The sequence below is a fragment of the Aethalodelphis obliquidens genome, unplaced genomic scaffold (genome assembly GCF_003676395.1).
Source record: "Aethalodelphis obliquidens isolate GAN/ISIS:26980383/991018 unplaced genomic scaffold, ASM367639v1 scaffold11, whole genome shotgun sequence".
Classification (NCBI taxonomy): Eukaryota; Metazoa; Chordata; class Mammalia; order Artiodactyla; family Delphinidae; genus Aethalodelphis; species Aethalodelphis obliquidens.
In genome coordinates, this window is record NW_020837955.1 from 14472621 (window position 1) to 14485176 (window position 12556).

General features: G+C 41.7%; 1 protein-coding gene across 4 annotated transcripts in view; it reads right to left on the reverse strand.

The window, feature by feature from the left end:
* Positions 1–12556, reverse strand: part of BLNK (B cell linker) — a 73764-nt gene that overhangs the window by 41134 nt on the left and 20074 nt on the right. For all 4 annotated transcript variants that reach the window (XM_027112156.1, XM_027112157.1, XM_027112155.1 and 1 more), the window contains exons 2-3: positions 9799–9864; positions 5552–5601 (exon numbers count right to left, since the gene is read on the reverse strand). In XM_027112156.1, the coding sequence (XP_026967957.1) occupies positions 5552–5601; positions 9799–9864 (116 nt within the window). The remainder of the gene's footprint in view (positions 1–5551; positions 5602–9798; positions 9865–12556) is intronic.

The following is a 12556-nucleotide window of genomic DNA, read 5'->3' on the forward strand; positions in this document are numbered from 1 at the left end:
AAAAAATTAAAAAAATAAAATAAAATAAAGGTTGGATCATGCTGTTCCTTTCCTCAAGAATCATCAGTGGCTCCCTATGGAATAAAGTCAAGCTTCTGTATCAACACATTCAAACGCCTGAACCTGCTGTCCCTCCATCGGCTCCTCTTGCAGCCGGATCGTCCTTGTTCACGTCTAGTAATACCAGACAGCTGGTTCCTCCAGCCTGCACTTTTGATAGTTCTCTGCTCTGCTAGCGCTGCTCCCCCAGCCCATCTTCCTTCTTCCATGGAAATCCCTGTCATCCCTCCTCCATAAGGTCTTTCCCAGTCCCTCTGCTCATAACCCATCAACTTCTTCCTCTGAGCCCTCGTAGATGCTGCTGGCCCCTTGTAGCATGTACTTCATTCTGCCCTGTGCTATGACTAAGTTGTTTGTGTCTCTCTGTACCGAAAAGCAAGACCTATTTAATTTATCTTTGGGTCTGGATGGCATTTTGCATTTGTAGTTCCGCATTAATAAAAGCATAAACTGATAAATGTGTTGAATGGGTGACAATGAGGAAAATAATAATAGATTCCATCATTGAATATCTCCTATGTGCTGGGTGCTAGGGGAAGTGTTATAAGTGTATTTCTTCATTTATCCTCAAAGCAGTACTGTGTGGTATCTCTGTTTTACAATCGAGGAGACTGGGGCTAAGGCACGTGTGTCTGAGGCACATGGCTGGTGAGTATGGGGGCTGGATTGGAGGCCAGGCTGTGTTGGCTCCTGCAGCTGAAATCTCATGTGAGCCACCTGGCCCTCCACTGAGCATTCAGATAAAACCAAGGAGAAACAGAAAGCTCTGCTTCTATGGTGGGCATTTACCCAGCAATCCCTGTCTAAGTATCTTTCTTTGCCCTGAGGTCTCCCCGCTTTATCATTGCTCTGATCTCTTCCCTGAACTTTATCAGTGGTGGGAGGAGAAGGTGGACCTCCTGGGGACATGACAACAGCCCCTGGCTGTCAGGGCCCTAGGGTACAAGGAGAGAGGCCTTGTTCAGTTCTGACCTCTCAGGGGCTTGCAGAGTGACGAGTGGGGCTTCTGCAGTGACCCCAGAAGACTCTGGGGCACCACGACTGATCTCCCCTCCCCACCCTCCCTCTCCAGCCAGACCTTAGACTCAAAGATAGAGGAGGCTGTTCAATTCTGAAAGTTCAACAAGCAGGTGTTAATGTCAGAGGCTCTGGGGCTTTCAGAATAGTAAATAAGAAATGCCCCAGAAAAGTGTAGCCATCCCAGCTTGGGTCAAAGGGAGGAAAAATGGAAGCCTGGGGTGGGTCTTCTTTTTAGTGGCTGCAGTAACCTTGGACAGGTTACTTAATGTTCCTGAAACACATTTTCCTCATTTGTGAAACTGAGATAGTCATTTCTGTATAATGTGCTAATGGGAGATTAAATGAGCTAATGTCTGTAAAGAGCTTAGCATAATGCCCAGGACAGAGTAAACACCCAATATGTTTTGGATATCTTCCTTTCCCACAACAATGCCAGCTGCAGTAATACAGTTTGCTCAGTGGACCGTGAGCTCCCTGTGAGCAATGTTCCCTCCTCAGAGACCAAGTAGGGTTGTGAGGTCTGAAGTGAAAGCAACAGGCTGCACACTGGCCTGACCTGCATCTGTAGGAGGTCCAGGCCTCCATTCTTTGTATAACTCAAGCTTTGTCCTTACACACTCCACTAGAGGGACTGTGGTTACTCTTTTGCTGACCTCTGGGGGGCGCTTGCTCTTTCTATCCTCTGCTCTCTGAAGGTCAGCATCACCAAGGTCAACACACTCTCCAACTTGGCTTAAAGGGTTTGGGAAGCCATTTGCTTCCGGAACTGGAAAGAGGACATAATTCCAGCATCCAGCTGAAACAGGTGGGGCTGTTTCAGAAGCCTTGGGTGGATCAACTCTGCACAGACCTCCAGGGAGCACTCGATAGGCTTCCTGGGCTCAGGAGGTCTGGTGGGCTAAGGTCTCCAAGCACTGGGGCCTCCAAGATCCTTGAAGATGCTATAGGTTCAGGAGGAACTGTCAGGGTTGGTTTCTGAGGCCCCAGGCTTGCAGCTGCACAGGGACCCCAAGGCTCAGGGAAAGTAGCTGGAAATGCTCCTGGGACATGAGTTTGGGGGGGCAGGGATTGGCAAAGGGGGTACTAACTGCAGGTGATGATGGTGGTTTTGCCAAAAGGACCTTTTCCAGGGATTGAGTGTAAGAGCAGGGAGATTAAGCAAGGCCGTATTGGTCTGGTGAAACAATAGGATGAATTTTAGAGATTCTGGAACTTCAACAGATTTGTCTTTCAGTTCAGGAGAATCAATATAAGAACAGAGTTGGTGGTTTATAGCAGGGTTTGTCAAATTTAATATACATTCAAATCCTCTGGAGTTCTTCTTAAAATGCAAATTCTGATCCAGTAGTTCTAGGGTGGAGCAGAGGTTTTGCATTTCTAACAAGCTCCCAGGTGATGCTGTTGCTGCCAGGCTAGGAATTACACTTTGAGTAGCAAAGACTTAGAAGACATGACTGGGCCAGGTTTCTGTGTTCCAAGAGAGATTAAGTACAAATGTACTGATATCAAGACTATTTGGGGGGTTTCAGGGAAGAGAGCAGGTGTCTGAGGTCAAGAAAGGCAACTTCTGAGCATCAAGGAGATTGGAAGAGGCAAAGTTCTAAAGCCAGGGAAGGTTAGGAGAGACTTGCTTCATCACTGGGCCCTGGGCTCCCAGGACTTGTGTTTCTGCCAGAGTGTTGAGTATTTGCTTTGGCGGGAACCTAACAGGTCTTCTGGTTCAGCCCTGCATGATCTAGAAAAGGAGAAAAGAGCGAGTTGTCCAAAGTTACACAGCCATTTAGTGGCTAGGCATTGAAGGACCTTGTATGCAGGCTCGGTAGTTTGCAGTTCTTCTTGTTGATGATGGAGAGCCATGAAAATATTTAAGCAAAGGTATTTCAGAACAGTTCTCTGGTGGAGGTTGAGAGGACCCCGTGGAATTAGGAATTCAGGAGACTACTTAGAGGCTTTTGTTCTAGGACAAGCAAGAGATGACCAGGGTCTGAGCTGTAGCCATATACATAGAGAGGGACAAAAATATTTGAGAGACACTTAAAAGAGAGAATTAATAAGTTATAGAGATTAATTTTTTTTTGTAGAGTTTGAAGGAAGAGGAGGAATCAAGGATGATCTCCAGTGTGTGTGGGTTAGGCCAAAGGGTGAATAAATCATGAATCTCCCTGTCTTCCGCCCAAGTAAAAAGTAGAGGAAAGGAAGGGGCCTGGGTGAGGGCATGAGCAAGGAGACAGTTGAGTATGAGGAGGCCAGACATCCATCCTGAAGTCAGATAGATCGAATTGCCTCTGAGCACCTAATGTTTGTATCCAGCATCTCCAGTGCTGCTGGGTCATCTACAAAGTGACAAACGTTCCTCCTAATTCCCCAGGATCCAAATTGAATGTCACCGTCTCAGAGAGACCTTCCCTGACTGCTTACATTGTTCCCTTACCCCATACTGATTCCCTATCACTGCATCTGCCATGTTCCTTCACAGCAGTTACCATGTTTGGTAATTTGTATTTACCTGTTTATGTTCTGATTTATTATGTGACTCCCCACTAGTCATTAGGCATTTTAAGGTTGAAGACTATATTTTGTTCCTTATTATATATCTAGCACAGTGAGTGTCAAACAGGACACTCATGTAATATTTGTTGAGTGAATCAAAGACTGTGTGGTATGGCTGAAGCACCTGGAGATGTTTATTCTAGAGAAGAAGCCATTCGAAGGACCTCACTTCTTAATTCTATCCTTGAAGTTTCACAGAACAACTCTGTTTCCCCTTTTTTTAATATTTAAAAACTTGCACTATGTGGCCACCCGGAGAGACTTAGGAAGCCACAGGAAATGGATCACATCTTCATCACTCCAGGGTTGTCTCTCCGTGACTGGACAAGACAGGCTTGGGAGGTCATCACAGGAGGTGTCCAAGTGGAAAGTGGGCCTTGTGTGTGGTGCATGGTGGGGAGTATCTTTAAGCACTGGATTGGATGTTAGATTATATGACCTCTGGGGTCCCTTTAAAACCTGAGACTCCATGATTCCATATTTTCCAATCAAACCTTTGGGTACCTAACAGGTTCAGTCTGCTTTGATTTCTTTTCTTTTTCAGAACTTGGAGGGAAAATGTATTTGTTCTCTTTAACTTTTCTTTTTTTTTTTTGGCTGTACCGCTCGGCTTGTGGGGTATTAGTTCCCCAACCAGGGATTGAACCCGGGCCCTCCACCAGGAAATTCCCTCGTTTGCTTTTGATTAAGTAGATTTTAGACAAGATTGGGTGTGTTCAGGGTGGTATGGCCATAGACAAATTAGGTAGATTTTAAAAGTCAGGACGGGGTGTTTATTCTTTAGCTCCAAATTGCAAAGGAATCCCCTAATCAACTGTCTAGGCTTGCTGACTGATTGGCAATGTGAGGTCAATAAATACCGTGTGACCTAGTGAGTTCTGGAAGGTGACCAATGGGTCAGTCACCAGACTTGGTATGCTGGTCAGCATTTCTGAATGTGATAAGATTTCATCAGTGCCCAAGGGGAACTCAACTACCTGATTTAATGGTATCTTGATCAGTGGCAGAAAAAAATAAAATAAAATAGTAATCATCCTTTAAGGGTGTGATTTGGTTTTAGCTGTTGCCCTATAGAGGAAGAGTCTTCATCAATGTCTGTAGCCTTGTGGTTTTCACTGAGGGCTGTATAGATCTGTCCATATCCAGGACATTTTTATATTTAAGCCAGTAGAAAGAGATTTTAGACTTATCCTCCCAATGCATCTGTTCTAGAAAAGGCAAGTGTGGTAGATGGTTTACTTAGCTTACTGCTGCCATAAACACTACCAACCTCAAGACTAACTCCTCTTCCCTGACGAAGTTGATCTTAGGTGGAATGGGGTTGCAGGGCTAAAACTTGGAGAGCACTGAGTAACTATGTGCTATCAGTAATTTATTCCATACCCCTCCCCCCCCACCTCACTGACCCTCAAATATCTTTTTAACAATTCTTTGTCTAGGAAGCCTTCCATTCCCCACTTCCTCCACATTCTCCACCTCAGATTAGGTTAGGTACTGTTGCTATGTACTTCCATAGAACTTTGCGCTTCCCCATCACGCTGAATTGTAATTGCTTTTAATATCATTTATCTTCCCTTCTAGACTATAAATTCTGTGAATATGGAGATTATATCTATTTTATTTTCACTGTATTTCTACTAAAGCCTTGTATGTGCCTGGCACATGGAAGTAGCTTAGTACATATTTGATAAATAGGTGAGTGGATGTATGTATGTATGGATGGATGGATGGATGGATGGATGGATGGATTGAAGGATTACTATCTCCCCGCTACAGTCAAATGCCTAATAGATTTGGTCATTCTTAAAATTAGGATGGGCTCCTTTTGTTTTCAAATGAGGAGAACAGTGTTCACTTTTCAAGAAGTAACTGTGAACGTTAGATTAGTCAAGAGTCCAAGTATCTTAGAAATAACTCTTACCTGAGGCATAGTCCCTTCGCGGAACACTTGGAGGTGCTTTGACTTTCAGCCTGTAAATAACAAATTAGACAACTGGTCAGTGAGTAGGACAACTGTTGTCAAGGTCCATGATATAAGCATGTTTAGAGATAATGGATAGATAACTAATAGAATAATAGCTTCTTTTGGACTCATCACATTGAAAGGCTAAACGTACTGTAAACATACCGAAGCCATTAGTGAGCGGTTTCCCACCTCTCCCCATCTCCCCGGTGTGGCTGTGACTCGACAAAAGTGAAGTTGAGAGGTGAAAGGGCTCTGAGAGGCCAGAATACATGTAAGCGCTGAGCTCAGAGGTCCAAGGAAGGTAAATGTTGATTGGTTGATAAGAAGGGAAGAGAAGATGAACTCTATTTTAACAAATAATTTAATAAACGTTTTAAATAATAGTAAAAAATTAGCTATAATCAACAGTTTAGCTGTAGGTGGGACTGAAATTATTTTTGTACTATTGAAAAAATGCCAAATAAGTGAGCAGTGAGTGCCTCGAGGTTGGGGGCTGTGATATTTAGATTAAAAGTTGAACTGTTTCAAGCACTCTCAGAGCTGCTATCTTCATGCACATACAAAATGTTCTGAATATGCACAATGCTTCCCCACTCATTAAAAGGAGAAAACTAAAATTACATTTCAAAAACGTATCCCAGTTTTTAGGCTTTTTACAAGTTCTGACAACACTTTCTCTTTCATTATTTGAAATGTGTAAGGTTTATAGTAAATTATTATTTTTAATAATAGTTACCCATTTTATTTAAGAATGATTTGCTTAGTGAAATTTAAAATATATATAAATAAACCTATATAAAACTCAGTAGCCTTCATATACTAAAATATCACATCTCTTTATATAAGCAGTGTATAAGGTAACCATTACATACAAAACATATTTCATTTTGGGGGGAAAAAAGCGGTACAGAAAATCACGTTTGATTACAAAAAACAAGCCTTATAAACCGGAACTGTAATGTTGCAAAACTAACAATATTTATATTTGCCTAGAAATTCTGCGTTTTGTTTCACCAAAGGCTCTCCTGTTTGTTATTTCATTTAATTCTCAGCAAGCCAGCAGGGCGAGCTGGGAAGACATTGTCATCAGACCTATGATGAGGTCCAGAGAGAGATTGTCCAAGGTGATGAAGGGAAGAAAAACAAAAACAAAAGTGTATCTGGTGTGAGATCTGTTCATGAAACATTAAGATTTCAAAAAACACAAACCAACTATTACTTTTTATTGCCTTCCTTTCAAAAAAGAAAAGAAAGGGTATTTTAATACCCCCAAATGTGTGAAGGTCATCACCTCAGAATAAATGACAGATTCAAGAGATTACCGTTGTTCACTGAACACCGACCAGGAATAAGAGGTGTGGTTTGGGCCTCACTGAGCAGCCAGCAGCTGCATGCCAACCCCCAATACTTCAAGGTCCTTATTTTCTCATTTGACCATGAACCAGTGACAACTCTGTTCTGCTCTTCTGTTAGGAAACCAGTGTACTCAACTGTGCTTCCTCCTTTCAAGGTAGCACCTGTTACTTGGTTACGAGTGAGAGCTTAACTTCGGGGCACTTAGACCCAAAGGGCCATTGACTTCACCCAGGGTAATGACTGTGGCAGCCATATTTCCCAAGCTGAGAAGAAAACATGGTTTGTCAAGTAAAAGTGCATTTAGGGACAATGGGCAGAATGACGTAGAAATTATATGGAAAACTTTGAGCTTCATGGCTTCTGTTAAGTATGACTGGCCATGGAATAAAGAGACATTTTATACAAAGACTTCATATTATTGAGAGAATTGGTGTATTGTAAAATTGGCAACTGTGGGATAATTAATCTAGAATTGCTAGTAATTGAAACAATGACTAGCAGGGTTCTCTCATTTCAATGAGATTCTATATATATCAGAAATAAGAAATGAAAATAATCACACACCTCTCCCCATCATAGGACAGAACATGAAGACAAATTCTTCTCCTGTATGAGGTGACCACTGCCCCACAAGCAGAAGACCATTTTAACTATTTTATGGTGATCAGTTATACATATTGAAACTCGTTTACATTTTATAGCCTAAAAACACCACAAAAAGTGATTTCTTACTCTTTTTTTTAAATTTTATTTATTTTTTGGCTGCATTGGGTCTTCGTTGCTGCGTGCAGGCTTTCTCTAGTTGTGGCGAACGGGGGCCACTCTTCTTTGCTGTACGCAGGTTTCTCATTGTGGTGGCTGCGAAACACAGACTGTAGGCGCGCAGGCTTCAGTAATTGCAACACACGGGCTTCAGTAGCTGCAGCACGCAGGCTCTAGGGCACAGGCTCAGTAGTTGTGTGGCGCACGGGCTTAGTTGCTCTGCGGCATGTGGGATCTTCCCAGACCAGGGCCTGAACTCATTTCCCCTGCATTGGCAGGCAGATTCTTAACCACTGCTCCACTAGGGAAGTCCCTGGTTTCTTACTCTTAAGTTTCGCAAAGACCAAAAAAGAAAAAAAAAAGATACTCTGTTCTGAAGGCACAAGGAAATGAACTTTTATCCACTATTGGTGGTACAAAATTTTTGGACAGCAATTTGGCAATATCAAGCAAAATTTCAAGGGCACAAATCCTTCTACCCAGAAACTAGAAATTTCAGTTCAGGAATTTAGCTTTCTGGTACATTCAAAGTCTGCAAAGGATATTTATTGAAGTATTATTTGTGACAGGTAAACTAAAAGAAATGGCCACAAAATTTTGATAGATATTATCAAATTGGCCCCCAAAATGTATGTTTAAACTCCTACTCCCACTTTAAAAGATGTCCATCAATATGTAGCTGGTTAAATTAATGATAATACATTTATAGTAGACTATTAATTATCTGTTTAAAAGGTATATGGTGGGCTTCCCTGCTGGCACAGCGGTTGAGAATCTGCCTGCCAATGCAGGGTTCAAGCTCTGGTCCAGGAAGATCCCACGTACTGCGGAGCAACTAAGCCCATGCGACACAACTTCTGAGCCTGCGCTCTAGAGCCCATGAGCCACAGTTCCTGAGCCCGCGAGCCACAACTACTGAAGCCCACATGCCTAGAGCCCATGCTCCGCAACAAGAGAAGCCACTGCAATGAGAAGCCCATGCACCGCAACGAAGAGTAGCCCCACTCGCCATAACTAGAGAAAGCCCGTGCGCAGCATGAAGACCTAAAGCGGCCAAAAATAAATAAATAAATAAACTTTTAAAAAAAGGTATATCGTTATTTTTACATACTAACAAAGAAAGATGTCCGTGATTTAGCATTAATTAAAACCAACAAAGGAAGTTGGTAGAATGTGTATGTGGTATGATGCCACTCATGATGAAAATGTATGTACTATATCTATGTCAATGTGTGCATGTGAGTATGTAAGCATACACATATAGATATATAAACCAAATTCACTCATGCTGTGTCCATTTCTGGGGAGTGGGTTAGGGTGGGGATAGGAGAAAGTGAGAGATTTTGACTTTGTACAATTCTGAACTCTTTGATTTTTTTTTTCCTGGTGAATCTGTATTACTTTCATAAAAACAAAAACAAAAAAGCCTTAAACAAAATCTTAACAGAATACCATTTCCCCTTTCCTCTTGACTTAGATTTTGAGTGGCAAATGCTGGTATGTACAATGTACAATTTCTATTCTCTAAAAAGCAACAAAAAGAAACTTAGGGGCTTGTATGTGTGTCTGTGTGTGCAGGACGGTTTGGAATTCTAACTTGCCCTCTCCAAGTGCCAATTGAAAACACCATTTTAAGGCCATAATTGAAAAAGCAGAAATCAAAATATGGAAACAGTTATGGCATCCTAAAGAAGTCAGGCTGTGTTCTTGCAACTTCTCTTTTGGACTTCTCCAAGTGTGTCCTAGTGACCCTTGGCTAAGTGGTCAGAGAAGCTGATTGTCCTGCTTCTATAAGGGTCTCTTTTGATGTTTGCCAGGCACCTTGCATGGCATAGCTCAGCTTTCCAGCAGTGAGAGAGAAAAGCAAGGTGCCTGAGTACCACCCACTCATTCACCATGTTTCCTGAATGTGGGTCTGACCACCATGACTCTAGCCATGAGTAAGAAAGTGTCGCATGCTAAAGAGGTCGCAACTCATCACTCGGGTAACAGGGAAGTTTTGTGTTCTTCCACTTAGTGCAGGCTGACATAAGATGTTATTTACATAAATAAGTGTTCACATAGTGCTATGGCATCTAACTTACTTTTTGATCTTGTTCATTATTCCACCTTCATTGTTCTTGATATCATGGACCATTTTTTGAAGCTGCCTGTAAGAAATGAAATTAAACATAAAATATTAACAACTAGGTTGATTTTTTAAAAAGTCTTCTCTCCTTCTTGAGTATAAAAAAAAAAGAGAGAGAGAGAGAAAGAAACACCTTACCATAAACCCCCAAACACCCGTTCAACGCCCCCACCCGTTGAAGTCTGGGTCAGTCTCAGGCTGTAAGAGGAATTCTGATTCTCAGATCAGAACAGAATATCTGTTCTGAGGAGACATGTGAGCTCTCATAAGCCTCACTGTTTATCACATATTGTCCTCGGAGCATCAACATTGCAAGGATGCAGCTACCTTGAAGGACACAGTATAGACAGAAATCAGCCTCAAGATTTTTTTTTCTTGGTTAACTTTACTACGTAGAATCTGGAAAATTGCACAGATATCTGAAACTTCTGCAGAACAAAAAGTAATATGCACAAAATCGAAAGATAAATGCCATGCTGGAAGAAATATTTGCAACACATAATAATAAGAAGAACTACATGTTTTGATTAACAAAGAAATCTTACAACTCAGTAAAAAAAGTTTAAAAATGTGGTAGGAAAATGAGCAAAAGATGTGAATGCAGAGCTAACAGAAAAAAATACCAGTGGCCAACAGACCCATGAAAAGTTATTTAACATCACTTACATTTAAAGAAATCTAAATGGAAACAATGAGATATCATGTTCTACCTATCAGATGGGCAAAACTTAAGCATAATAATCCCCAGGGTTGACAAGTATATGAGAATACAGATATTCTTGGGAATATAAATTATTACAATCAATATCTGTCAAAATGTAAAACCACTCTGCCTTTTGACCTGGAAATTCCACTGCTAGGAATTTACCTTATGAACATAGTCACAAACTATACAAACATTATACATATCAGCATGTTTATTGCAGAATTATGTGTAATAACCCTACTCCTTCCTGCCTTTCCCACTAAAAACACCTGGGAACTACCTAAATGCCCATTTATCATTAAAAGGGAACTAGTTAAATACACATTGATAAAACCATAAATGGAATACCACAGACCTTAAAGAAATACATCTATATTGCTGATATGTAAAAATACTCGAGGTATTAAGTTAAATGAAAATGGAGGATGAGGAGAAAGAAAAGAAAGAAGGAAAATTCAGAATATGCATATATTTTTTTGTGGGAAAAAAAGACATACATACATGTGTGCTGATATGGGCATAACTTTTTAGAAGGATATGCAAGAAGTTGTTAAATGGTTTTCAAAGCTAATTGTAATTAGAAAAGTTTACAAATTAGAAAAAGGGTCAGAGTATAGGACCATGTTTTGTTTTCTTAATAATGATTTTCTAACTTAAAATATATCTAAATAAAATTTCACATGGTTCTGCCTTGAAAGAGTAACATATTTGAATTTACCTTCCAGGCAAGCCTTTCCTTTGTTCTGAGAAAACTATTTCATTGGGCCCTTTAGTTAATGAAATGTAAACTTGTATATAGCCATTGTTCTAGAAGAAAATGGACTTTTTCCATTAAAAAATGCAGATTTTTCTCACTTTGGGAGCTAAGCCCTCTGTTAGCTAATATGAAGAGTGGTGCATAATTAGGCTTAGCATAGGTCTAGGAAACCCCATTGATTGGAATTGGAATCTGGGAGAACTAGTCTCTTGGACTATGTATGGATTTATGACTCATATGCTGCAAAGTTTTTTGGTGTAGGGATGGAGCAGTTGAGAGGATGAGAGGACAGCTTGTCCGAGGAACTCTGCCTGGCCTGGCCTGTTTGCGTCCTCCACTAAGTGTTAATCTCAGGCTAACTCTCCTGTGCTGATGTTCTGCTGTAGTTGTTTCCTGAGGGCCGTTGGGCATCAAGGAAATGGCGGGAGATTTATTGCATAAGTGATAGACATTCCCTCTCTCAACTGCCTTGGGAAAAGGGAGATTGTCAAACAAGAAATGGGAACTTAGACTGGGGATTTGGGGGAGCGCTTTTCCCTTCTAGGTCTAATCACTGTGAGGACCTGGAGACCTGCAGAGCAGAGACAAACCTGAGGGGTTTTCAATGGTGGGGAGCTGGAGGGGTGGGGAGGTAGCCCTGAACCTGAGACTGGGTCTGGGCCTCTGCGTTGAGAAGAGCCATCCACAACGCCATCCGTAGCCATTTTCAACGAGATAATTCTCTTTATTGTCTCTGAATCTTCAGTAGTATCCTGTCAGGATCTGTAGCCCAGCCTTGGTTGGGCTGTGGGGAAGAGTGTGTCCCATTGGCACGGAGCGGTGGAGTGCAGAGGGAGGACAGGCTGGAGAGTGGAGTAGAAAGAGAAGAGAGACTTCTTTCAGGACATCCTTAAGGCTGCATCTTGGGGAATCATTTACATAACTGGGGGACCCACTGAGGGGCCCAAGTTCAGATATGGGAAGGTCAGTGCAAGTCATAATTTGGGTAACAAAGGAAATGAGGCCACATCTTATATCGCTAGTTAGGGAGGCTGGGCATGTTGACTCCATATGTGTGAGAGCTCAGCAAAGCACCAGGCTCAGCGGCAGAGAGAGAAGGATGGATGAGAGAGAAGAGGACCAACTGGCCCATCAGAGACACACAGAGGGTCCTTCAAGCTGGACTCTTGAGTTACCTCAGAACCATACAGTATTCTAGAATTTGTTCACGTACATCCTGTACAAACCCCTTTCTCCTTTACCGGAGGAACT